We start from the raw sequence: 23,940 nt of genomic DNA, 5'->3' as shown, positions 1-23,940 counted from the left end.
GTATCAAATGTACAGCTACTGTGTTTTTCCACATTCTGAGCATGGGGTTTTTTTTAATACAAGAACAATTTTTATATGTATCTTTTCTTTTTTATTATGTTCTGCATTTAAATATTAGTCTCCCAGTTGATAGCTTCGTTAATAATTAGTATAAAATGTAACTCTATTACTTTCTTAACTCAGGAGAAACAGAGAACATGGATGGTACAGTAGTCTCAGACGACCTTTCACCTCTTTCTTCTGGAATGGATTCAGGTCCGCAGTCTCCACTGTCTCCAGAAAACAGAAAGAGTCCAAAAGGGATCAAGAAAATCTGGGGAAAGTAAGGTCGTTTTTATTTTTTTAGCTCCCTATCAAAGCATTTGGCCTGAGAATTAATCCAGTTCTTGGCAAAAGCTACATTATCTGTAGCGAGAATAAAGCAAAATTCAGGAAAAGGAGAGCGACCAACTCTGTGGGTGTACTAGTGTCTCTCGGTACACGTGGGTGTAGAAAAATGGATGGTAGTGTACACAGCATCATGCTGTTGGAAGGGGTAAAGACACTCTGCTGTCATTTTAATGCTAATAATTTAGAATGCCAACGGTTTCGTTAGCTATGCAAAAGTAAATGATAGTAAGTTGTTCATTACAGAAGGCATCAGGTAAAAAAAATGCGAGGAAACAACAGAAACAGAAAGCAGGGGGGACTGAGGTTCCCTGTGCTCGCTTCAGCTGCTTTGGGACGGCTGCCCGGCAGCGTGGGCTGGGGCGGCGCAGCAGGGCTTCGTTTCCCCCTCAGAGTCGGGTCTAGACAGCATTTGCCTGGAACTTCTTCAGCTACCACCTGAACGAATTAGGTGTTTGTAGTTTACGGGAAGGTTAATACAGCTTCTAGTTGTCACTAGAGTTTCCACACAACACAAATGTTCTCGGTTGCAAGCTAATAGTACTATCATGGCACTCTTGTCTTGAAAGAATACGAAGAACTCAGTCAGGTAACTTCCCTGCAGACGATCTGGGTTTGGCAGAGTTCCGAAGAGGTGGTCTCCGTGCAACAGCTGGACCTCGGTTATCCAGGTCAAAGGAAACCAAAGGCCAGAAAAGGTAACGGTTCCTTCTTTACCTTGCACAGCATAGGATGCCTTGTGAACAGCCAAACCCTCCTCTTGTGAAATACCCTTTTTAATTAGCCGCAGTATAATGTGCTTCGTTATACGAGGAATTCCACAACAACTAGAAAGAATTTCTCTGGTACAAAAGGTATCCCAAGTAGCCCCCCTGCCCGCACTCCCTCAGCTGCAGGCTGCAGCACTGGCTGGTTGTTGCAGCGTCAAAAATTTCACCTTTGTTAAAGAACAAGAAAACCTACCATCTCCTGCGGGAATAGCTACAAAGCCATGAGGATTCAGCGATTCCCATTTTCCTCTTTTCAGACAGAAAACGGGAAATCCTTACTCACCCCCCCAGCTGTTTGCAGGTTGAGCTGGGCAGCCGTGTTAACAGGGCACCCGTATTGCAGCACGCACTGCGAGAAGGGCTGTTGATTCCGTTACTGCACAGAGCACAGCACACTAACGCATACGCTGCAGCGCTGCCTCTGGCACGCAGTGAGCTTTCCGATCATGACTGTAATTCTTTCCTTTAAGATTTTTCAAACCTTTCTTGTACTTTTCAGTGACTACAATGCTCCGTTTGCTCAGTGGAGCACAGAAAGAGTCTGTAACTGGCTCGAGGACTTTGGCCTCGGTCAGTATGTCATTTTTGCACGGCAGTGGGTGACTTCAGGCCATACACTGTTAACTGCGACACCTCAGGACATGGAAAAGGTAATAATTTAACTGTTTCTCTCAAGCAACTGTACATTTTGATCCTGTACAACCAGGCCCCTTCAAACACGGGGCAGTGCTACCTTTCTGAAATACATAGTATCAATTTTTATAGCTATCTAATGAGACTAAAAGAGCCAGAGGCAAAGCAAACTATTTGTTAATGGTTATTTTTGCAGGAAATGGGAATAAAGCACCCACTGCACCGGAAGAAATTAGTTTTGGCCATTAAATCAATAAATGCAAAACAAGATGAGAAGTCTGCACAACTTGATCATATCTGGGTGACACGTAAGTGTTAGAACTGTCCTGGAATTGTTTGGAAAGCCACTTCCCCCCCCATATGGATGGGCTGCCTGATGCGTGTTCATTTTAGCAGTTACTAAACATCTTTTTAAGAGCAGTAAGTTTCAACACAGTAAAATGAGGATTTTTGCGTCGTTCTTGACATCCAACTATACAGCTATACACTGTCACCTTCCAAGGGGAATGCTGTCACTGGGGGGGTGGGGCAGTCTAGCAAGAGCTACATGATGCTGTGGAACTTGGGTGCTCAGTCCCGTGCTGCATGCAGAACATCACAGAAGCACTGTGGACAAAGCTGTTGGTGGGAATGGAGTTGAGGCTGCCCTTTCGAAAGGTGCACAGGTGGAAGGCGCTACCTGAACGCCTGGGAAGCCGCCAGCGCAGGCAGGAGGGGGCGGCAGGGCTTTGTTCTCACGTACACCCTTGTTCTTGTACCTGCAGGATGGCTCGACGACATTGGTTTACCTCAGTACAAAGACCAGTTTCATGAATCCAGAGTTGATGGGAGAATGTTGCAGTACTTAACTGTGGTAAGCTAAATTTTTTTTCCCTCAGTTTAACCAAATTTAACTTCAGAATGAGCAAAGAATTTTACAGTTTTCCTTTGAATGTGAGCAGTTAAAAGGATTTTTTGCAAGACAGAACTAGTGCCGGTAGTAACTCAGCTGTGTTGTCTAGTCATGATTACTACTCCTAAGGTACATAAAGTCAGTCACAGCATATGCTATAGCTAACTTCTGCGAAGCCTTTCTGTCAGTATGGTGTAGCACATCATGACCTGTTTTACATGCAGCTTCTCTTGTTCTCCACGCCAAGTTAGCAACGATATTCAGTGAACTAAAGATAAGCAGCAAATCCAGTAATTCATACAGCAGCAAACCATGCCCTAAACATAGCCACTGCGTTTTCTTACAGTTTCCCTGCCCAGGTTTGGATAAATATTTGGTTTTGTTACCTGTGCTATAAAACAATGCCTACTTTAGCTGTTACCAAAAGTACAGCCCTGTCTACACTGCTTAAGGAGCCTTTGTTATAGGAACATGGTCCCTGCCATCCCATGGTTCTGTGTGTGTTGCTAGCTGCAGTGATCCTGCCCACAACAGGATCTTCACCAGACCAGAAACAGTCCAAAAATTTTAAATCTGAGCCTGGATTTTACTTAATAGGCTACAAGCTCTACTTTGTTTTTTAGCCAGGTACTGCTATGGTGCAACACTTCTAAAAAGTGTAAAACCAACCAATGACAAAACCCCTCTCTTTAAAATACAAGCTCTTCTTCTAGCTAAACCACAGTTACCATGGTTTATATAGAAGAACACAGCAAGCTTAAAATCTCCTTTCTTGGGGAGAGTACGTGTTCGGTATGTGTTCTGTGCCACTCAGAAGGCTCTCTCCTTCACAGAACGACCTTCTCTTCCTCAAAGTCACCAGTCAGCTGCATCATCTGAGTATTAAATGTGCCATTCATGTGCTGCATGTCAACGGTTTTAACCCCCACTGTCTACGCAGGAGACCAGTTGAGGAGGTAAAAGAATGCTTAAATAAATTAATTTAAACAAGCACTAATTACCTGATTCCAGCCAAAGGGGTTAGAAAGTTAGCAGTGTACAACGATACAACAGAGTCACCGCTATGAGGGAACTGCGTCTGAAGCAGTAGTTATGCTGCTTTCCAGCTCTGGAATGTAACCTGTACTCACTGATAATAAATATCCACTCAGTCCTTAAGTGCTTGAGCCACTTGATGGCTGAATCTCCTGCAGTCCCCTTTATAATTTATTTGCTTAGTTTAAAGAAGTTAATTGAACTGAGAGAATAATTTGGAATGTTTTTTCTTTGCCTGTTCTAACTTTTAATGCTCAAAAGACTGTACGGTTTCTGCCTTACCTGGTCAGCATATCTTATTCGCCTAGTATTAAAGACACTATTCTCAAAATGCCCCCTTTTTTACACCTGGCATCTGTAATCTCTACTGTTACACTACTTGACGCAATGTATGTGTACTAGACTATGCCTGCTGTCTTGTCAGAGAATGTTTGCAAGAGGCCTTGAGTGTAACAGAACCGGGGGAAAAAAATGCTGTTTGAGGAGGAAAGATGTTTTTATCTGCACTGAGGATACACATGGTGAATATGCAGTGATGACGCAGGCTTACAGCATCATCATCTTTTCTGGTTCCACAGAATAATGTTTCGCCTTCTGAAGTAGTTCAGTGGTCCAATCACAGAGTGATGGAATGGCTCAGATCAGTTGATCTGGCAGAATATGCCCCAAACCTTCGAGGAAGCGGAGTACATGGCGGCCTGATTGTAAGAATTCAGCATTCTACTACATACCTACTACAAACTGACAGACTGTAACATAAACCATCTTTTATCTGGTGTTTGTCAAGCAGGAGGAAATAAATACATCTGCAATATGACAGTATGATCAGGCCTTCTAAAGAGCCTCTTAATCTTAATTTTACAAAAGGAACTAAAATAAAAAAGGGACTGCTAAAACATGGGGGTTTATCATCAAAGCTGAGCTGTGCATGAGTGTTTAACAGCAGTACATAAAAAAAAGCAAACTGTAAGAGTTTCTTATCGATAAGGCATCGTTGGGTGTTTGAGTGGTTTTAAAAGAGTTGTGAGCCACAGTAAATAACTGACATGAACTTGCAGCAGCCTCGCCCACGCTCAGGAATGACTTTTTTTTAAAATTCAAAACACTCAGAACTATTTACAGCTTAGTAAAGCCAGAGTTCTGAAATACTGTGATTATAGTGCTGTAGAGTTTTTGCAAACATGAAACAGAAAAAAACTGTGCTAAGATTAACTTTGTACTTGGAGTACAGCAGAAAATCCTGAAAACAAACTTGTTCAATCCAAACAAATATAAGATTTGATGATAAATATAAATATGTATTCGCCGGGTCATGCTCTGCATTGTAGTGCCTACTTCCATGTAATTTCCTGTTCAAAGCCCAGTGAGTATCGTATTGTGAATTATAGAAGGTCTAATGTAGACAGCTTAGTAAGAATGAGAAATTCCTCTGATAAGCACTGTAACGGTTTACTACTGCAAATATTTAACCACGTAAAAAATAAATATTCTGCCATTTTCTAATAGATTCTCGAACCTCGCTTCAACGGTGACACACTGGCAATGCTGCTGAATATTCCACCTCAGAAGACCCTACTGCGACGCCACCTAACAACCAATTTTAATGTATTAATTGGACCAGAAGCACAACAAGAAAAAAGAGAAATAACTGAGTCAACAGCATACACACCTCTGACCACCACCGCCAAAGTTCGGGTATGTGTTGCCTTCAGAAAGGAGATTATTTCAGACTTCCTCTGCCCTGTCTTATAAAGAAAATAAGGGACAGACATGGGCAGGGAGAGGTCAGTTCTAGAAGGAGCGTTACATCTTCCTTAATTCTAAATACCAAAGTATTTAATTTGTACGTGTTTAAATCAGCTTCTGAAATAAGAATGCAATTCCTTCTGTTCTCAGAAAGAACACTTACCTAAACAAATTTCATAACTGTACCTCCCAATTTGAAAACGACAAGTTTATTTAGTTCAGGATCTACATCCCTGAAGGACTAGAGTATAGCAGTAAATCAGAAAGGAGAGGACTCTGAACGGTTAAAGGAGAACTTTGTTTTTCTTATTCAAAACTTGTACTGTCATCTTGTTTTAGCCAAAGAAACTTGGATTTTCCCATTTTGGAAACTTAAGAAAAAAGAAATTTGATGAATCGACAGACTACATTTGCCCTATGGATACAATCCCAGCTGCTACAAACGGTACTCAGAAGAACTACGGTGGACACAAAGGACTGAGCCCGTTGACTGATAGGGAACTGGATCAGGTGGGCCAGACGGGCTGATGCCATTCTCATCTCACCCTCCCCATGCGTTACAAGCTTGCCAATAACCACATCCTAGCACATAACAAAGTACTCGTTACATCCGCATGAACTTACTGAGAAAGTATTGGCTATGGACACTGGAAAGAGTTCTACACTAAGAATGTCAGGTTAATTTTTTTTTTAATCAACATCATAAACTCATCCATCTTCAAGCCCTTTTTCAGGAATATAACACCTTTACACTACGAAGATTGATGTATTTTGACAATTAAGGTGGTGGTTGTTGTGAATACAAGACTTTTGTACTTCTAGCTTTCATAATCTCAGTATGGCACACTACTTTTTTCATTATCTTTATGGGTGGTTTTTAATGTAATAAATCTATTTGGACTAATTTGTACAAAGCTATCAAGTTATATATCAAAATACAACTGGATTGTATATTTTCAACAGATATTAATCAAAGAATCCAACTGAATTTTTCTTTCGTTATGTACAGTGGGCAGTAGTTATGCTTAGACAGTATGTGAAAACTATGCATCAGTAATTAACAAGATTATTAATAAACAGATACTTAACAAAAGTGAATTATTCATGTGGTAGTGAACTTGTGAATGAAGCTGTCTAGACATCATACAGACAAATGATGAAGACTAAAAACCATCAAATTTGATGAAGCTTTGCTGTCGTGTAAAGGGATGTAAACCCTGAAAAATGGAGCTCCTGAAGGCTTGTGTGAACTCTGTCCCCACACAAGAGCCAGACAGAAGCAGCCAGGCTAAACTGTCCTATCTCCAGTGACCTTAAGGGAGAGAAAAACATTTTAAGCCTGATAAGAGAATGGTTAAAAAATTGAGAAGACTAACGGTGAATATTTTTTTCATTTGCATGATTTACTGCATCTAACATCTCATTTGTGTTCATTATCTAACTAGTGCCTTTTTCAACGTACACCTTAGTAAAGTCCTGCTCCTGAGCAGGGGCAGTACCAAATTCTGACTGTAGTAAGTACAGATGTCTGCTTGCACAGTTAAGAGTTGCGAGGGAACGCATTAATTTTGAGCCAAGTGCTTACACTACGCAGTTGTTCAAGCATTCCAAAATTACTGGATTTGTCTCTAGGAGCATGGTCTTTCAATTAAGCATGACTTCTGAACGTGTGGGCATGCAGTGAGATCGCAACACCCTGGAACTGGTAACCTTTCCATATAAGAATAGGTGGGACTGTATCGGGAAGGACTCGTTAATTCTTGCCTGTGAAAGAAGACTACCAGAAGTATAAGTGTTACACCATCTGGAAAATACTACTCTTCATTGATAATATCAGTTAAGCTTTTCTTTTCTTGTGTGAATTACTGCTCAAGTTTAATGGACTCAATCTTTCTAAATTAGGATTCACTCTTCCTGTCATTAGATGTGTTTTGACGTACCTTAAATCATGGAGGCATTTTTGTTAATGAGCAGTAATGAGAGCTTTTAAACACAACGTTGTTTGTCCAGACACAGATACCTCCCAAAGATGCATGTAGAGTGAACAGAATTGCACATACTGTCTGATTTGAACTAGTTCCTGAATACTTTTGCAGATGGAACACTCAGAAGGAACAGTAATGCAGATAGGGGCTCTTTCTCAAGGCATAAGCCATCTTACGGTATGTACCCATTTTGCTCTTGTTCTAAAGTCAGAAATGTATTCTGCTAGAATTCAGGGAAAGTTGGTCATTGCTGGTACTAGTTAAGAGTAAGTGGGTCACTGTTCTTGATAAATACCTCTTTATAGCCTGGCTGCACAACCACAGTCCAAAATACTCCTGCTTTTAAAGCACACTAGAAATTCACTCTCATTTAGGCCTATTTTAAGTTTTCATGATCTCTGCTATCTCTTCAACCCAGTGACAGATATTCATCCCCTTAAGTGAAAACAACTCTTGAAAGATTTTGCAAGTAACTGCAAACGCCTCAGTCTGAGCAAAGTCTAGCAAAGAGGTACAGATGTAAAAATTTACATGAGCTAAAACTCCATGGAAAACAAAACAATAAAATCGCTAATTCCTGACTCCACAGCAGCTAATTACCGAGGGAAAAAAAAAAAAAGAGAAAATAAAAAAAAAGAAAAAGTTGACTGAAGGGAGTAATGAAAAGTTATGTAACAGAGTCGAGTCACGTGCCAAACAAAATCTGTGAGAATCTCCTCAGGCAAATAATAGCTTATTTAAAGCTGCATTCAAGAAACTGCTTTTAATCTTCTGTGGCTCTAACCCCCTCTGTTGTGAATCTGATCTCATTACAGCCGGATTTCTTTAACCCTAGGCCTCTGACTGAACGTGCTTACTCGCTCACATCTTGTTTTGCAGACGATGTTAAGCCAAGATGAAACGCTGAATGACAGCAGGTTTTTAACACCTACGTTTGAAGACTGGAGATGATGGTTCAGCGTGACCAAGAACACTAACAGTACCTCATGCCTGTCCGGAGGGGTTGGCCAGGAGAAGCTCGATGCTGTGGTGCAGAAAAGCTTTATCTCGTTTCTGCCAAGGAGACTTACACATAGCATTTAATATTGGCAACGTAGCAACGTGTTACAGGTAACTCTCCTCCACACTTTTTTGCGTATAATGTGATGTGAAATAGGTGTTGAGAGAGAAGCGGTACTCATAGCCGGAGTCTAGAAAGCTGGGACTGGCAACGTGTTTTACCCTTTTATTCAGTTGTCTTCTACATGGAATGTTTATGTACTGTTACATGAAAGATCTTTTGTATTTTTTTTATTTTTATAATTAGCTTGTAATGCAGGAATCATTAACACTTTATTGTACCATGTCGACTAATCAGAGCTACCTAGAAATTCAGATGGATGCTGGTGAGTGTAGCGGCAATTGCTCACTGAACACAGTCTCACCAGAGACAGTCTGTCTAAAATGGCTAGCACAGATGCACACGTGCAAGCATCAGGATGTCACAAGCCTTCTGAACAGTCAAAATGGTTCAGACAAAGTTTTCTGACCCCCCTACCAGGTCGGTCTAAAACAGCACTGGCGCTCAGGAAGACCAGTAAGCCCATTTTTTTTCCCTAGTGACACCTAATTAAACATGCAGCTGCAAACAGCACTGAGGACTGGAGATTACAGCAGGAACTTTTGTAACATTTGCATGAGAACTGGTGATGTTGTAAACAATATTGCTGCTCACTTTCAGTTCTCTCTTCATTCCAGCTACAGAGAGATTTTCATAGAATACTTGATGTAGCAATAGGAAACTAACATTACTGCTCTGTGATGTGCAAAATGTGACTAAGGAGCATCAGGCAAGTACCATAATAAAACAAGTATTTGTTTCTTTAAAACACCTGACAAAATAGATCTGTTGCTATTCTACTGGGCTAGGCAGGACTGCGGCACTGGAACAGAGGGAAATACAGCCTCTCCCTACTGACTGGAGGGGCTCTCCGACAGTGAAAGTGTCCCCTTTACAGCAGCAATTATCTGTTGACATGTGTCTCGCATGTATTAATAAGGTATAAGCAAGATATCTTAGTAAATAGGAAAACGCCAGAAATCTGCTCAGTTGTAAAGAACGTATATGGATGCTTTGCCTCACTGTCTCCTCCATGGCTGCGGGGTATCAGTGTACGCACTAACCAGGCCTGAGGGCAGGTCTCTCCCAGCCACAGCCCTCCCAGAAAAAGGGGAAATCTCCCATACTGTCTAGAGTTTGCAGCAAGGGCTCTTCGAGAGCTGTCCGTGGCACCTTTCGAAGGTCACCTCTCTACTCCTTACTCCATGAGCAGACTGTGCACTGTACAGTCAGATTTTAGAAGCTAAACACATTTTATTGTCCAAAACAGTAAAACCAAGACAAACATTTTTCAATCACTGAGCAATGAAACAGTAATGGAAAATCTAAAGGCACAAGAAGTCAGTCTACACATCAGAAAACTAAAAACATTTACTTAATGAAGGGTTAAGTACATGTCCAGTCTCGCAATGCAATCAACATTAGTAACCAGATCACATACTACAGGCATTTGAAATACTTTGCCAGGTTAATTAGCCAGCAGACTTATTACAGCTCTACAGACAGGATAAGCTGAGCTCCAGTGGTGGCAGCCTTAGTATCACTGGCATATTCAAAGCAGATTTTCAGATTTCTTTCAATGATGTATTTATAACTTGGTGTGGTGTTGTGCTAACTCAGCTGTGAATAGTCAGTCCTCAAAATTATTGATTTATTTTAATATATATATATATCCAATAAGAAATCCTAATTAGCATAAAAGTGGCATAAATGGTTATTTTTTTGACTGTTATGAATAAATTCTGAATGTTCCTCCATCTCTTGCTCACTGTGGAATGTGTCTAACACAAATACATGTGGCTGGTATCTCATTAAGGACAGAATCACAGCCTGAACCCCTGTGTCTGTCTTTGCATTAATACTACAAATGTAAATAATGAAATACAAAACCCCTACGATGATTTCTAACTAGCAGATTCCTTTTGTTTTGCTTTAGATGAATGAAAATATTTAGCAAACATATTCATTAGCACCTGAAGAAACAAGGGCTCAAGGATTTGTCAGACCCAAAGACAAATGTAGTATAAACTAATTCCTGGAAATGCAGTACTTCAGGCACTGAAGACTAAGAATTAAATGCTATGTGGTAAAAACACTTAAGATGAGGCATTAGCTGAGTATAAGATCAACTACAGGAAGAAAGAAGTTCTCTCTCTCATAAGCAAAGGAAATTTCTGGAACTGCCAAGAGAGCAAGCACCATTCAAATGATGTAACATCACTGGATAGTTACATCTGTATATACAGCCCAGAACTTGCATGTATAGTTGGCAGTGATTGTTTAGGTAAAGCTGTCACTGATGAGAATTTCTGTTACACTTGCAAGCAATTTGTGTGTTGCCCAAATCCTGTTCACTTCTTCAGTAGCATACTGTGACTGCTCACTTAATCCCTGGTAAATAGCTGTAAAACAGCATTTAGGAAAAAAAAAAAAAAAAAAAAGGCAAGCAAAAAAAAAAGAAAAGACTGTTGCTTGTACCCTTGTTCCCCAGGACTCACTAAATTAATTACTTACAGAGCACAGTCAAATAATCCTACTGCAGTTTTATACCCTCTCCCAAATTCTATACTAACGTTAACAAAAAACTGATTTTATCTCTATCCTGCTTCTCCAATTACACTTAACTTTTTTTCCTCAGAATTAACATTTGATACTAAGAGGTCAGACTAGGTTACTGCCACACAACTCACGACAATCTCTCAGCTTCCTAGTATTAACACACACAAAGGTAATTCTGATGTTATGAACCGCAGAAATAACACCAAGCAGTTAAAAAAGACACACGGACACAATAAAAAGAAATACTGCACAGTTACACACCATCTGTTCCTGTAGGAAAATATGCAGTACTTACAAAAGGGTATCAGATGACATCAGCATCAGTAAGAAAAAGTACTGCTCTTGGGATAGCCGAGTGTGTCCAGGTTGGGCTGACATGCAAACTGAATCATAGGTGGTGGCCCACACATGAGAATGAGTGTCTCGCTGCCCGGGGAAGGGAGGTGGTTTTTAATCATGTCTGCAGTGATGAAGCCAGAACTGTACTTCCAATCTGAAACAAAGAAATTAAAATATTAATTCAAATCTCTGTAGAGTCTGAAGCCTTTTCAGATTGCGTATGTTGCACTCGCAAAGTTAGCCACCGTCACTGCAAGCCAAGAGAGGGTTAAATCTCTGAGCTCAAACCTAGTGGTCCCCTTCCACAGGCACAACAAGGATCTGGTTGAGAAGAGATGAAAGTCTGTGCGTAAATGACAGATTTAAAAGAAAGGAGACAGCAGGACAGAATAAACAGGAAGAGTAAATCAGCTTTTCCAGTGAAGAGAGGTCACCCAGGGACAGTTGTGCAGGGAGAGGTACTGAGTGCCATCCAACATAATAAAAAAAAAAGTCTGGGAAAAAAACCTGAGTGGTGAGGTGACAAAAGTTTGATGACAACAGAAGTTCTGCTGTATAGGTTAAGTGATAAGAGGAAAAAAAAAAAAAGAAAGAAAGGCTAAACGATTTCAAGCGGTAATATTATTGAATGCATCTGCCATTTAAAGTGAGCCAAACAGGAAAAGTAATCCTGCCTTCACTTATGAAAACATGTGCTTTAAGCTCATTTATCAGAAGCAAGACACTGGGGTTATGCAAACGGCAGCAGTCAAAAGGCCTGTGAAACGTTAGGACGTATCAGGAAGGGGAAAGGGAACAAAGGGAACACCATGTCAAAGTAGACCCCCAGCCTGCCTGCCTCTTGGCTACTGCTGTTCAGTTCTGATCTGCTCAGCTCAAAAAGGGACACACACAGCAGAGTGGAAAAGGCTAAGAGAACAGGGACGAGCAAAGGTGTGTAATCACTGCTGCGTGGGGGAGCCCAGCAACCTCAGTACAGAGAAGATGGGGCAGCAGGGTGATGGACAGATGTCTGTAAAATTCACAACGTCAAGACAGTCAGTAGGCACCTATTTACACTCTCTTCCAGCACAAGAATTAAGCGGCAAATGCAAACCAGAAGTCATTCCTCACACAGAAGTGCTACCCACTAACAGACTGCCAAAACGCTCATGTGGGCTCCCGAGGAGACGCACCAAGATCTTACAAGAACAGTCCGCAGAGAATTACTACAACTGTAGAGACACATTTGGCTCAGAACTAACAAAGATTAAAGACTGGAAGAGCACCAAGGCCTGCTGGTTACTCTTCTCTGTCCATCTACTCAGGGCTATTGCTGACAACAGGTACAGAACTTTGACCTGACTCAGTCTGGCTCTCGTGTCTGTTAAATAAAAGCACAGATCACTTACAACATCAGCAAACATGAATTCCCACGTTTCACAGGAGAATGAGTAGCGTTCAACCTCTCCCTCCATTTCTCATTCAGCCCTACACCAGGCTACAGTTAGTGCCTAAATCTACGCATGGCAGCTCTATTTTACCAGAATCTAAGCCAGACCTGCTGCAAAACAAAAATGTGCCTGTACTATTCACAGGTATTAAGCAATTTAATGCCAACAAAATGCTAACATAAGCTGATCTGGGAGATAGCCGAAACCAGAGCTGTAACTTTTGCTGACAAGTCCCCAAACCCATACATCCTGAAATATGTCAAAAGAGCCACTGAGGAACATGTCTGACCCAACAGGAGTTAGTTCACACTTTCTAAGGCCCACCGGGTTTAGAACACTTTTCAAAACAGGTGGTGTGGCAAGGCTTGTTTCTGAGGGGCTGGGGGACATCTTTGTTGTTTAAGACAAGGTGGTTTGATGTTATATTAATGGCCCGTTGAACTAGAGTGCAGCGACGAGCAAAGGCATTTCCAGTGTGTACAAGCAGCCTACCTTGTGGAGGTCTGTCCAGTGTATACCAAAGCACAAACTGATCAGGATGCCTCTTCGCAATGTCTTCGAGCTCATCTCTCAGTAATATATCTTTTTCTGTCTGCAAAATGAGACTGCTGTTTAGCTCCAAACCATCTCAAGATCCCTTCTAATGTGAGCTCATCTGGCATTCAGTAAGATAAATTCAACAACTCATTCAAACCAAGAAAGTCTGAGCGTTTTTTCCCCTTACATGATAACTATTATCATTACAGGCTTCTGTAAATTCAGATTAAGAACAACAAACTATAAGACTTAATAGCCATGTAAACACTGTCTTAAAGATGGCAATTTGGACAACTTTTTCATCCAGGCTAGACTCACAATTAGCTGGATTTGTCTCTGACCCTGGCAAATAAAGCCCTGTACCAGCTTGGTGAAGGTTAACTTTAGAAACAGATTAACAGAACAAAATCCTGTTTCCTTGAAATCAATGAAAAAGTAAAATGAGTAGAGGGGTCAGGATCTGTTCACGTTATTTATTCCCTAATGCAGGAAGTGGGGAGTACAAGTGGAACTATGAGGAGCCATCTTCAAAACAAATAAGAGATTATGGGAACTATGACACCACCATGCAAATATTTATAAAGGGCCTTATGGATTATTTTTTTATTCAATTTCTCCTTCTTAAATCATTTTAACCAAGACAATATAGTAACAACTTATATCATAACCATTTCTTGCCCCTCCCGATACCGATCATTTTTAAATGTACTATCTCAGAAAATATTTTCTTATAAATGGTTGGGTGAAAATACAAACACAAGGACACTGGAAGAGTATGGACATTTCACAGCAGTATTTTATCCAGGGGTTGATGCCCCATCAGTTTAAAAAGCTCAGTGACCAGTAAAACAAGTAGGCCGTTAAAGAAGGACAAACAGATGAGTCCGTATACTCATATACTCACCTGATTAGCAAAAAGAAGGTAACATTTTGTGGAGTCCTTAGGATCATTTGTGATACGACGAATCAGCTGCAACATAGGAGTTATTCCTGTTAAAAAACAAAGTGGTTAAAAACCAGTTCCTTCTTTCTGTGGCTGCAGTTTCAATATTCATGCTGCCTTCCTTCAGTCTCAGTGGGAGCTTAGTTTGAACAAGGCTACATACCTCTGAATTTCTAATCCATGCCAAATGCAGAGGTTGGGGGGTTCCATTATAACAAATTGTTTCAAAACAAAACAGTAATACTTGTATCTGGGTCTTTTCTCTTCATCATTCTCTATCACATACAGCAATTCCACCACCATGACATTATCCTAAAATATTTTTTGTCATTGAGACTGAAGCTCAGAGAGACGAAGTGACTTCTCTGAGGTCACACGGTATATCAGGATTAAACCTCTGAAGTTGCTAGCTCCCCAGACTGAGCTCAAGCCACTGGAAAGCCTCCATGTTGCCAAACACTCATGAAAAGAAATACATGTGTTAAGTGCTTGATACTCTTCACATGCATCCATAAAGATGTCCTCATTCCTTAGACATTCCATATGATGAGACTAGTTTTACCTGTTCCTCCAGCTATCATCCCAAGATGCTTTGCAACCTTCTTCTCTGCTTCAGACTTCTTATGAGGCTTGATAAGAAAAGTACCTAGAAGAGATATTCAAAAGCGATAGGTACATTAACTCTCAAACAAACATGGATACAAATTCCATGGGAATAAATTACTATCACCTACCAATTCATTAGGACAAGTCTTCTGGAAATGCTAGATAGACTCACCACAGCATTAAGCACAAAGAGTAGAAACCTCTCTGTCTCTGTAAACTCCAATCCTTGCTTTGAACAACTGATTTACTCCACTACCCAGCGTCATTTATAATAAACTCAATGGTTCCCACATCACTGCCTAGAACACAACTTGGCAACCATGGACGTTAGTGGTACCTAAAAATAACCCCAGCCCCTACTACAGAGAAATCAGTTTCTTAGGCCATCCTCATCATCCCCACTTGCACCATGGATCTAGTCATTTGCGTGTCCACATTCAGTGGAGTTGTAATTAAACCAGCATCAAGCAAGAGCCCCTGCAAAGCTCAGAATCCGGACAGTTGGAACCTTGCATACTGTATCAAGTACTTTACTACTGTAATTAATTTCCTGTTAATGAGATCCCCATGACACCTGCAGTCAGCTAGGTGACCACCTTCTAGTATCATGTGACGAGAAGACCTTGCTAATTGCTGCTCTACACCTGGGTATACCAGCACTTCAGAACTATCACCAAACCAGACTGTCTGTAATTGAATTAATCTCCAAGGATCAAGCCAAACGACAAGTCCATGAAAAGCACCTGACATAGTCCAGTCTCTCCTAGCTACTGCTTTTGATAGCAGCCAAAGCAGAGCAGAAAGGAAGGTTTGTAAAACACGCATCACTAGTTTTCTCTGAGATATAACAGAATCATCAGTATATTACTCATCGTAAAAGGTCATGATCCAGAGAAGCGCTGAGCACTTATGCCCCTGAAGCAAGAGCACAGTCCCTCTCAGTCAAGATCAGTGCAGGATCTTTCACTTGAATCTTGAAAGAGGATTACTTCTCTGAACTTACTTCTCCTAGTCAACTCAGACCTGGTTTAATCACGAAATGGAGCTGGCTCTCAGTCAGCAGGTTGTTTAGCAACAAGGCTGAGATTCTCAGAGGGCATTTTAGGCCACAACCTCCCTTGTTTAAGAACCATCTGGAACACCACCATCCAGATATATACAGCTGAGATATTATTTCCACTGCAGCCTTCTCAGTAATGTAATGCAATAATGATTTTTTCAGATTTAATTATATGGTCCCAAGAGTGAGACAATAACCAACTATTCCTCACACAAAGTACTCATTCCCACCATATCAACCATGATGGGCTCTTGGTCAGGACCAGGAAAGGTGGATTTTCTCTTCTCCACTTTTGAAAAAAAGATTCTGTACAAAGTTGTCAAGTTTCGTAAAACACCTCTGAAAATTACCAATACAAATTCCTCCTTTTTGCTCTCCCACCTTCATGTCGCGTACCTGCTCCCTTATAGACAAGGAGCCCATTTGGCCCTCTGAAATCAATAATATCTCCAATCTTCATATCGTCTAGGTACTGGGACATCTTTCCACCTTCTGGAAACTTGGGATTCACATTTTTGTGGTACACCTGAAAAAGCAGTCATTTGTACGATATCAGCCGCTAGCTTTTCTGCAAATAATATAACAAACAGCAAAACACAGCATCGTATTGCTACGTTGAAATACAGGATCTGAGAAAGAAATTCAGACAATTCATTACTCTCAGTTATCTGTTGAGCCTTGCAACAGGAAGCAGCCAAAATAAGTACAATGCTGTCATGCGCGTGTTCCTACGCGCTCTGCAAACAGCCAGGCTGATAGGAGTAGGTGGCAGGCAGATTATGTACTGGTGCCCTCATTTCACTATCACTCCAGCAAGAACCTTATGTCACCCTGTTTTTGTAATTGCTCCTGGAAACAACATTGCTGCATGTCTTCTTTTTAAGGCCTTCCCAGAGACTTTAGCCACATCATAGCTCTTTCATCTTTCAAAGCACATAAACACATTAGCAACAATTTCTGACACTTAGAGAGATATATCTGCAATATCTGCAGCATCACCAAAAATGGCTGTTCTTTTTGACTTGTTTTCTACTTACAGCTATTAGCAGCAAGCATTAGTAGCAGGCATGAGCATCTTGAGGGTGATCGCTATTCATGCCTCACCAAACAAAAGATACCAGAGAAGTTCCTGCAGTACTGCCAAGGAAGTGATCTCCTTCTCCATCTATCCCCCTATCTCTCGGTGACTTAGCACAGATACACAGGATACAACTTACTATTCAAGGATAATGTGAAATGAGTTGTTGGCCATGCAGTCATCCTCTTTGAAAGAAGTTCAATCAAAATACACTCTATATTTCACTAAAATGAATTACTTACCTTCCTTCCAGTTAGCAACTTACCTATATTAAAGGAAACAAAAACTTACCTTTATAATTAAATCAACATAACCTTTTGTCTCATCACTGGAAACGGGGGTATAGGCTCGAATCACCAGATTACCATCGATTTTTGCAGAAAGATAAACATGTTGGCCTAGGAGAAAAAGTTATTATCTGATTATTTATTTTTTCATCCCTAGAGGACAAGACAAGAGAAAAAAGCAGGTATTGTTACCTGAACCCATTGAACACAAGCAATAATTGAGAAAATCTTTACCATATAAATCCTGTACGAAACATGCAGTCTCTCTTCTTTCTTCAGCAAGAGTTTCTGAAGCACAGGATAACTGAGAAGAGCTGGTATGTTACAGAACCAAGGGTAAGACATGAGGAAAGTAGGAAATTTATAGTAAAAGAGTGATATAAAAAGTTTGTTGCTCCTTCCTTAAGTGCTCTCGGTATTTTGGGTTCTGCTGTTCTCATACTTATTCATTAATGAAGTTGAAATAAAAATACACCAGTTCACACAGGCAAAAAAACCAGCACCACAGTGTAACAGCAGCAGTCTCTCAGAGCAAACTTCCCAGAGATTCTGCACACAACATCAAGAACAAAGACTTGGGCCATGTTCCTTCTCCACAACTCCTGCCTCCGCAATGCTGCAGCTTCCACAGCATTGGACACTGCTGTCCAGAAAGAACTCTTTGCCCAACCTGATGCTCCAACAGGCAGACTCTTAACAGGCACCCGTTTCTTCCTGATTAAAAGAACTGAAACTCCTTGCCAAGAGCAATCTCCTCAGCCAGACAGCGCTACTCTACAGAGTTGTATGGAAAAACAAAAAGCAGGAAGAGAGCTGGCAGAAAACACTTTTATTTTTAGCAAAATGATCTTTGTAAAAAGCAGCAGGCAGAAATCTCCCAAGAAGTAATCTGCCCCATACAGTTTCAGGATTTTATTCCTAAATTCTTAAGAATAAAGCTGCATAAACACAAGCACTGCAGGGCATGTCTCAATTTGTTTATCATTTGTCTAGTTAATGTAGACAGTTCAATTTCACTTTCCCATAAAAGCCAGAAGAGAACCTGGAGAGAGACTGCTGCCCTTGACAGGCAGCACACAGGAAGGATGTGCTCACAGCATGGAACAGGGAAGACCCTGACACTTGCCATAAAGCAGGAGAAACTGCAAAACACAGCACAGAACAAACGGGGCTATATCTGCCACAGCTGCAGATCAGAAAGGGAGACATTTCATGCATAGATCACTGTTAATTCAAGGTCCAAAGTTCAATGCCATCGGTTTTGCAGGGTAAGGAAAACAAGACTATGCCAATACCAGTCTGAAATGAACTTCATGCTACAGAAAGCAAGGCAAAGTTGTATGTGTATGCATGTACACGTCTTCTTTCCCTCAGTCTTTAAAAGCAAGACCAGTTACCATCTGTGTACTCTGCCCTCTGAGCTGGAAGACAGGGACAAGGAGCAGAACAAAGTCCCCACAGCCCAGGAGAAAACGGTCAGTGACCTGGTGCTCCACTTAAGAGACGCACAAGTCTATGGGGCTGGATGGGATCCACCAGAGGGCACTGAGGGAGCTGGCGGAGGAGCTCATCAAACCACTCTCCATAATTATCAACAGTCCTGGCTAACCAGGGAGGTCCCAGAAGACGGGAGGTTGGCCAAAGTGACACCCATCTACAAGAAGGGCAGGAAGGAAGATCCAGGGAACTACAGGCCTGTCAGCCTGACCTCGGTGCCAGGGAAGGTTATGGAGCAGAACATCCTGACCAACATCACATGGCATGTGCAGGGCAACCAGGCAATCAGGCCCAGCCAGCAAAGGTTTGGGAAAGGCAGGTCCTGCTTGATGAACCTGATCTGGGTCTACAACAAGACGACCCACCTAGTGGATGAGGGAAAGGCTGTGGGTGTTGTCCACCTGGACCTCAGCAAAGCCTTTGACACAGTCTCGACAGAATTCTCCTGGAGAAACTGGCTGCTCATGGCTGGGACAGGTGTACTCTACGCTGGGTTAAAAGCTGGCTGGCTGGTGGTGCAGTGGTGGGTGGAATTACATCCAGCGGGTGACTGGTCACAAGTGGTGTTCCCCAGGGACCAGTGCTGGGGCCAGTTCAGTTTGGTACCTTTACAGATGATCTGGACGAGGGGATCGAGTACACCCTCAGTAAGTTTGCAGATGACACCCAGTTGAGCAAGAGTGTTGATATGCCTGAGGGCAGGAAGGCTCTGCAGAGGGATCTGGGCAGGCTGGACTGATGGGCTGAGGCCAATTGTGTGTTTCAACAAGGCTCAGTGCTGGGTCCTGCACTTGGGTCACAACAACCCCACGCAGTGCTACAAGCTTGGGGCAGAGTGGCTGGAAAGCTGCCTGGCAGAAAAGGACCTGGAAGTGCTGGGTGGCAGCTGGCTGAACATGAGCCAGCAGTGTGCCCAGGCGGCCAAGAAGGCCAACAGCATCCTGGCTTGTATACGAAACAGCGTGGCCAGCAGGGCTGGGGAAGTGATCGTCCCCTGTACTTGACACTGGTGAAGCCGCACCTCGAATCATGTGTTCAGTTTTGGGCCCCTCACTTCAGGGGGGGATACTGAGGTGCTGGAGCGTGTCCAGAGAAGGGCAACGAAGCTGGTGAAGGGTCTAGAGAACAAGTCCTATGAGGAGCAGCTGAGGGAACTGGAGTTGTTTAGTCTGGACAAGAGGAAGCTCAGGGGAGACCTTATTGCTCTCTACAACTACCTGAAAGGAGGTTGTAGACAGGTGGGGATAGGACTCTTCTCCTAGGTAACACGTGACAAGACAAGAGGAAACAGCCTCAAGTTATGCCAGAGAAGGTTCAGGTTGGATACTACAAAAAATTACTTCACTGAAATGGTGGTCAAGCATTGGAACAGGCTGCCCAGGGAGGTAGCAGAATCACCATCCCTGGAAATGCCCAAAAAACCACATAGATGCAGTGCTTAGGGACAGGGTTTAGTGAAGGACTTGGCCCTCCTGGGTTAACAGTTGGACCTGATGATCTTAAAGGTTTTTTCCAACCTAAATGATTCTATGATTCTGTATCAAAGGTAAGTACACACACTGAAAAGCCTCTGAACACTTCAGCATCTTCTATATACAGTTGTATTTTTCCCCTTTGTTCTGCACAGGATAGTTACAAGCTTCCCAAGCAGAAAAGTTCTTCTCTTATTTACGAGTGTGACTGTATTAACCAAAATCATAAGGGCAGTTGGCAATAAACTGAGGGCACCAGATGGAAGTAGAATGCAAGTAAGAAATACAAAAAAGCTTTGACAAATACCATTCTTGCTTATATGCTGACTTGTGATCAATTCCATCAGACTCAGTTCAGTCTCACTGTTCTTATTCTAAACTACACCACACAATTTAACACAAGCAGAACAAAGTACGCCCAAAAGATCAGAAATACAACCCTTTGGGAAATCTGACACTTCTCTCAACACAGCAGCATTCAGATGCAGCTTTTAACTCCTTGTTTTGCTGGGCACTGAATTCCCCAACAGTCAGAAGTCCAAAAACTAGGAGTACAGCTATAACTCGTAAAACCAGAAACATACGTAATGAAGCGTTTTCAGTACTTACCTACAGGTAACCCTAATACATGATCTGGTGAAGGCAGCCCAAATCGGAATTTCTTAGTATCGTGACTGATTTCCTAAAAGAAACAAAATCAGAATGAGGTCAACATCACCACTGCTTTGAATTTCAAACTCTACTCAACACAATATGCTTTAGTAAGCCTATTCTTTGTTAGCACGCAAGCCAAATGCTAGGTAGGGAAGCAGAAATGGCTTTGAAAAATGAAGTTTACATAGATCAGAAGTTTTAGAAGCTGTCTTTTCTTCCTTAATTCTGCAAGAAGTGATGCCTGCCTGTCTGTGCAATCCCTGCAGTACCTTTATATAAAGAAAATCTCAAAACCCTCTATTGCCCAAGGCCAGTAAGCACATTTCATAATTTGGGGCCAAAGATCAGGCAAGACACGACACGCAGAAGCATGGGCTGTTGGCCTTACCTCTCGCAGATGCACACTGGGGAGAAATCAAGGGAGAAACACAGCTCTCAACTAAGACTTACACAAAGAAACAAGTCTACCTTCCTCTTGAAAGAACTGTAACACCATGGAGTCAGTAGAAATACTTTTACGAATCCCACTCTACCCTAAGGAAATACTGCAGCGTGGCTCGGGAGTCACAGCTGCCCCACACCAGCTCTGTGCACCGCTCCGGCCACCAATCCTGGGGCAGCCCGTAGCCAACTGCCCCTCAGCCCCGGCCGACGGCCCGGCGGCCCCCTCAGCCCCGGCCCCGGGGCAGCGAAGGGGCCGGCAGGCGGGGGGGAGGCTCAGGCGCGGGAGGCCGCCCCGCACGCTCGGTCACCTCCTTGTCCAGCAGCCGCAGCGGGTACTTGGCGAGCGGGTCCCGCAGGGTGACGATGCCGCTCGCCCTCCGCCCCGTCCCTCTGAGCAGCAGCAGCATCAGCAGCGCCGAGGCAGCGACCACGAGCACGGCGACGGCCACGGGGGCACCCTGTGAGGAGAAGGGCAGGCGGTCAGGGGCGCAGCCCGCCTCACGGGCGCCCGGCCCCCCGCGGGGCTGCCCCTCACCGCCAGCGGCTCCATGGCGGCCCCGCTCCCCTCAGCGCGGCGGCGACCGGCTCCCGCCTCTGGGCCCCTTCCCGCCACGGGCACGCGCGGAGGCAGGGCCGGGCGGAGGCAGGGCCGGGCGGAGGCAGGGCCGGGCGGAGGCAGGGCCGGGCGGAGGCAGGGCCGGGGCATCGCGCCACTGCTGCCGGCCGCGGGGGCGAGCGCGTCCCCGGGTCCCCGTCCCCCCGACCCCCGCGCCCACAGGCGGGCTGGCAGCGCGCCGCCGGCCCCTGCGAGCAGCCAGGCCCGCCTGACACGGATCAAAGGGGCTGGAACGGCCGCAAAATGCCGCTGCCCGGGGCGCTGCAGCCCTTTCTCCTGCCCTGCGCTTTCCTGGCGCAGTTCCCTGCACGTTCAGCAACTGCAAATGGTGATGCCGGAGTTCTGGCCCGGTCCCAGTTCGCCCTGTAAAACAGCCAAGTTCAAGTCCCCTGCGCAGCAGTCGCCGGCAACCCACCCACCCGACAGTGCACGCTTGCACCTTGCGCTGTGGCACCCAAACAGCCTCCGCTCAGCAGCACTAACCAGGTGTTCAGGAAGTTATTGCTAATCGCCTCCCTATCCCCTGGGCCAAAACAGGACTTTCCCCACAATCAGCACTAACAAGGTATTCAGTATCTATGGCCTTAAAAAAAAAAAAAAAAAAACCAAAAAAACAAAACCCGAAACACAGCAGAGACTATCATTCCCTCTACAGAGTGTAGGACAGGAGCACACAGTTCGGGATAGACACAGAAGTCAGTCACTTAAAGGAAAGGACAAGGCTTTGAAGTCCAAGCCCATGCCACAAAGTCTGAAATAGTTGATGTAAAATGAAAGCATGCCCCAATCTCACACACGTCTTTGCAGAGGAAGAAAACAAACTGATCAGGCCTCTGGGGAAGGAAGGAACGCCAGGAATAATTCACAGTATGCCAAGCTGTAGGTGGTGGTGAGACAAGGAGAAGATAATATATCTGATTTACTCGGTTTTGGAATGCTTGTATTTTATGTGATTTGTAAAAAGATTGAAAAGACATTCAGTCTTCTCTGCTACTGAAGCAATGACTACAGAAGACCAGAGAATTAATACCTCACCACAGACTTTTTAAATTTTTTGTTAACAACAGCTTTCCTCATCAGGTTCAAAAGCAGAAGAACCACTACCAAAATGCTACATATTGCTGCTCTGTTCCTGAAGTCAATTAACTCCTTGCTTCAGTGTCACACACAGCCACTGCCTTCACAGTACCACAACCCAGCCCAGGACCTCCAGGCTGAATGACTCACTCCCTATGGTTAAAGCACCTAGATTGTCCCACCAAAGTGCTGTCACTTCTTACTTTCTCACAATATGGTAATGGTACAGTTTACAACTTGCACCTATTTTGTTTTCATCAATGACCTACCATATATCCATGTGGCAAAAGGCTCGAAACTCAAGCAAAGCAGAAAAAAAATAACAGAGAGAAGAAACATTCAGATTTCTCAGTCAGACTTTATCCTTAAGGATAAATACGAACAACTGAAGGAAAAATAGGAATTTATTATATTGTTTTTAATTTTCAAGACAGGGCACTGTCTACTTTGCTATGACTAACAACTGCACAGCTATGCAATTACCAGTGGTTCTCTGAATTGCACTATTGATAAGGAGCATCAGTCTTCCCTCAAGAACAGGTCTCTTCCTTGCCTTCAGTAAGAGAAAGTAATGGCTTTTGCAGAGCCTGAGAAACATACAGAGGTATTTCTTGTTTTCTGTATTAACTATTCTTAACGCTCCTTCCATTTTTGCTGATTATTTTCTTTTCTTTTGTGCAAAAGGCAGGGGTTTGGTCTACATAAAACTCCAGAGTTTTTTTTCCTCTCCAAAGTACTAAGCCTAATTCTTTCCTCTTGTTAACTTGTCTTACACAGACACACAGTTCCTC

At 43.1% G+C, this 23,940-nt stretch overlaps 3 protein-coding genes across 11 annotated transcripts in view; 1 reads left to right on the top strand and 2 right to left on the bottom strand.

Annotated features, from left to right (window-relative positions):
* PPFIBP2 (PPFIA binding protein 2) overlaps positions 1–6,561 on the top strand; it is a 102,952-nt gene extending 96,391 nt beyond the window's left edge. For all 5 annotated transcript variants that reach the window (XM_037402326.1, XM_037402327.1, XM_037402325.1 and 2 more), the window contains 9 exons: positions 184–322; positions 957–1,085; positions 1,657–1,807; positions 1,987–2,098; positions 2,555–2,643; positions 3,516–3,638; positions 4,296–4,421; positions 5,224–5,412; positions 5,803–6,561. In XM_037402326.1, the coding sequence (XP_037258223.1) occupies positions 184–322; positions 957–1,085; positions 1,657–1,807; positions 1,987–2,098; positions 2,555–2,643; positions 3,516–3,638; positions 4,296–4,421; positions 5,224–5,412; positions 5,803–5,991 (1,247 nt within the window). In that variant the 3' untranslated portion in view covers positions 5,992–6,561. The remainder of the gene's footprint in view (positions 1–183; positions 323–956; positions 1,086–1,656; positions 1,808–1,986; positions 2,099–2,554; positions 2,644–3,515; positions 3,639–4,295; positions 4,422–5,223; positions 5,413–5,802) is intronic.
* Positions 199–22,101, bottom strand: LOC119154588 (NADH-cytochrome b5 reductase 2). Of its 2 annotated transcripts, XM_037402339.1 has the most exons (10): positions 21,992–22,101; positions 21,765–21,914; positions 20,968–21,040; positions 17,394–17,500; positions 16,421–16,550; positions 14,921–15,004; positions 14,320–14,405; positions 13,371–13,470; positions 11,402–11,599; positions 199–313 (listed from the first exon to the last, which is right to left on the bottom strand). In XM_037402339.1, the coding sequence occupies exons 1-9, from the start codon at positions 22,004–22,006 to the stop codon at positions 11,427–11,429; spliced, it is 918 nt and encodes a 305-aa protein (XP_037258236.1). In that variant the 5' UTR covers positions 22,007–22,101; the 3' UTR covers positions 199–313; positions 11,402–11,426. The 2 variants fall into 2 exon arrangements, with proteins under 2 accessions (XP_037258236.1, XP_037258237.1); XM_037402340.1 differs by lacking the exon at positions 199–313 and having other exon boundaries at positions 9,895–11,599.
* Positions 22,102–22,218: 117 nt separating this feature from the next.
* Positions 22,219–23,940, bottom strand: part of OVCH2 (ovochymase 2) — a 39,555-nt gene continuing 37,833 nt past the window's right edge. For all 4 annotated transcript variants that reach the window (XM_037402330.1, XM_037402331.1, XM_037402334.1 and 1 more), the window contains one exon: positions 22,219–22,435. The gene's annotated coding sequence lies outside the window, so the exon portion shown is untranslated. The remainder of the gene's footprint in view (positions 22,436–23,940) is intronic.

Source organism: Falco rusticolus, chromosome 10, assembly GCF_015220075.1.
Source record: "Falco rusticolus isolate bFalRus1 chromosome 10, bFalRus1.pri, whole genome shotgun sequence".
Classification (NCBI taxonomy): Eukaryota; Metazoa; Chordata; class Aves; order Falconiformes; family Falconidae; genus Falco; species Falco rusticolus.
Note: the sequence above shows the minus strand (reverse complement) of the source record. Positions and strands in the feature narration are given on the sequence as shown.

What these genes read in the sequence shown, in the direction of transcription:
- LOC119154588 (XM_037402339.1), bottom strand. An exon ending in ATGTTGATTTAATTATAAAG is followed by an intron (nt 16,551 to 17,393) that starts GTAAGTTTTTGT and finishes CTGCTTTTTCAG; the next exon opens with GTGTACCACAAAAATGTGAA. An exon ending in CCTTGTCTATAAGGGAGCAG is followed by an intron (nt 15,005 to 16,420) that starts GTACGCGACATG and finishes TATCTCTTCTAG; the next exon opens with GTACTTTTCTTATCAAGCCT.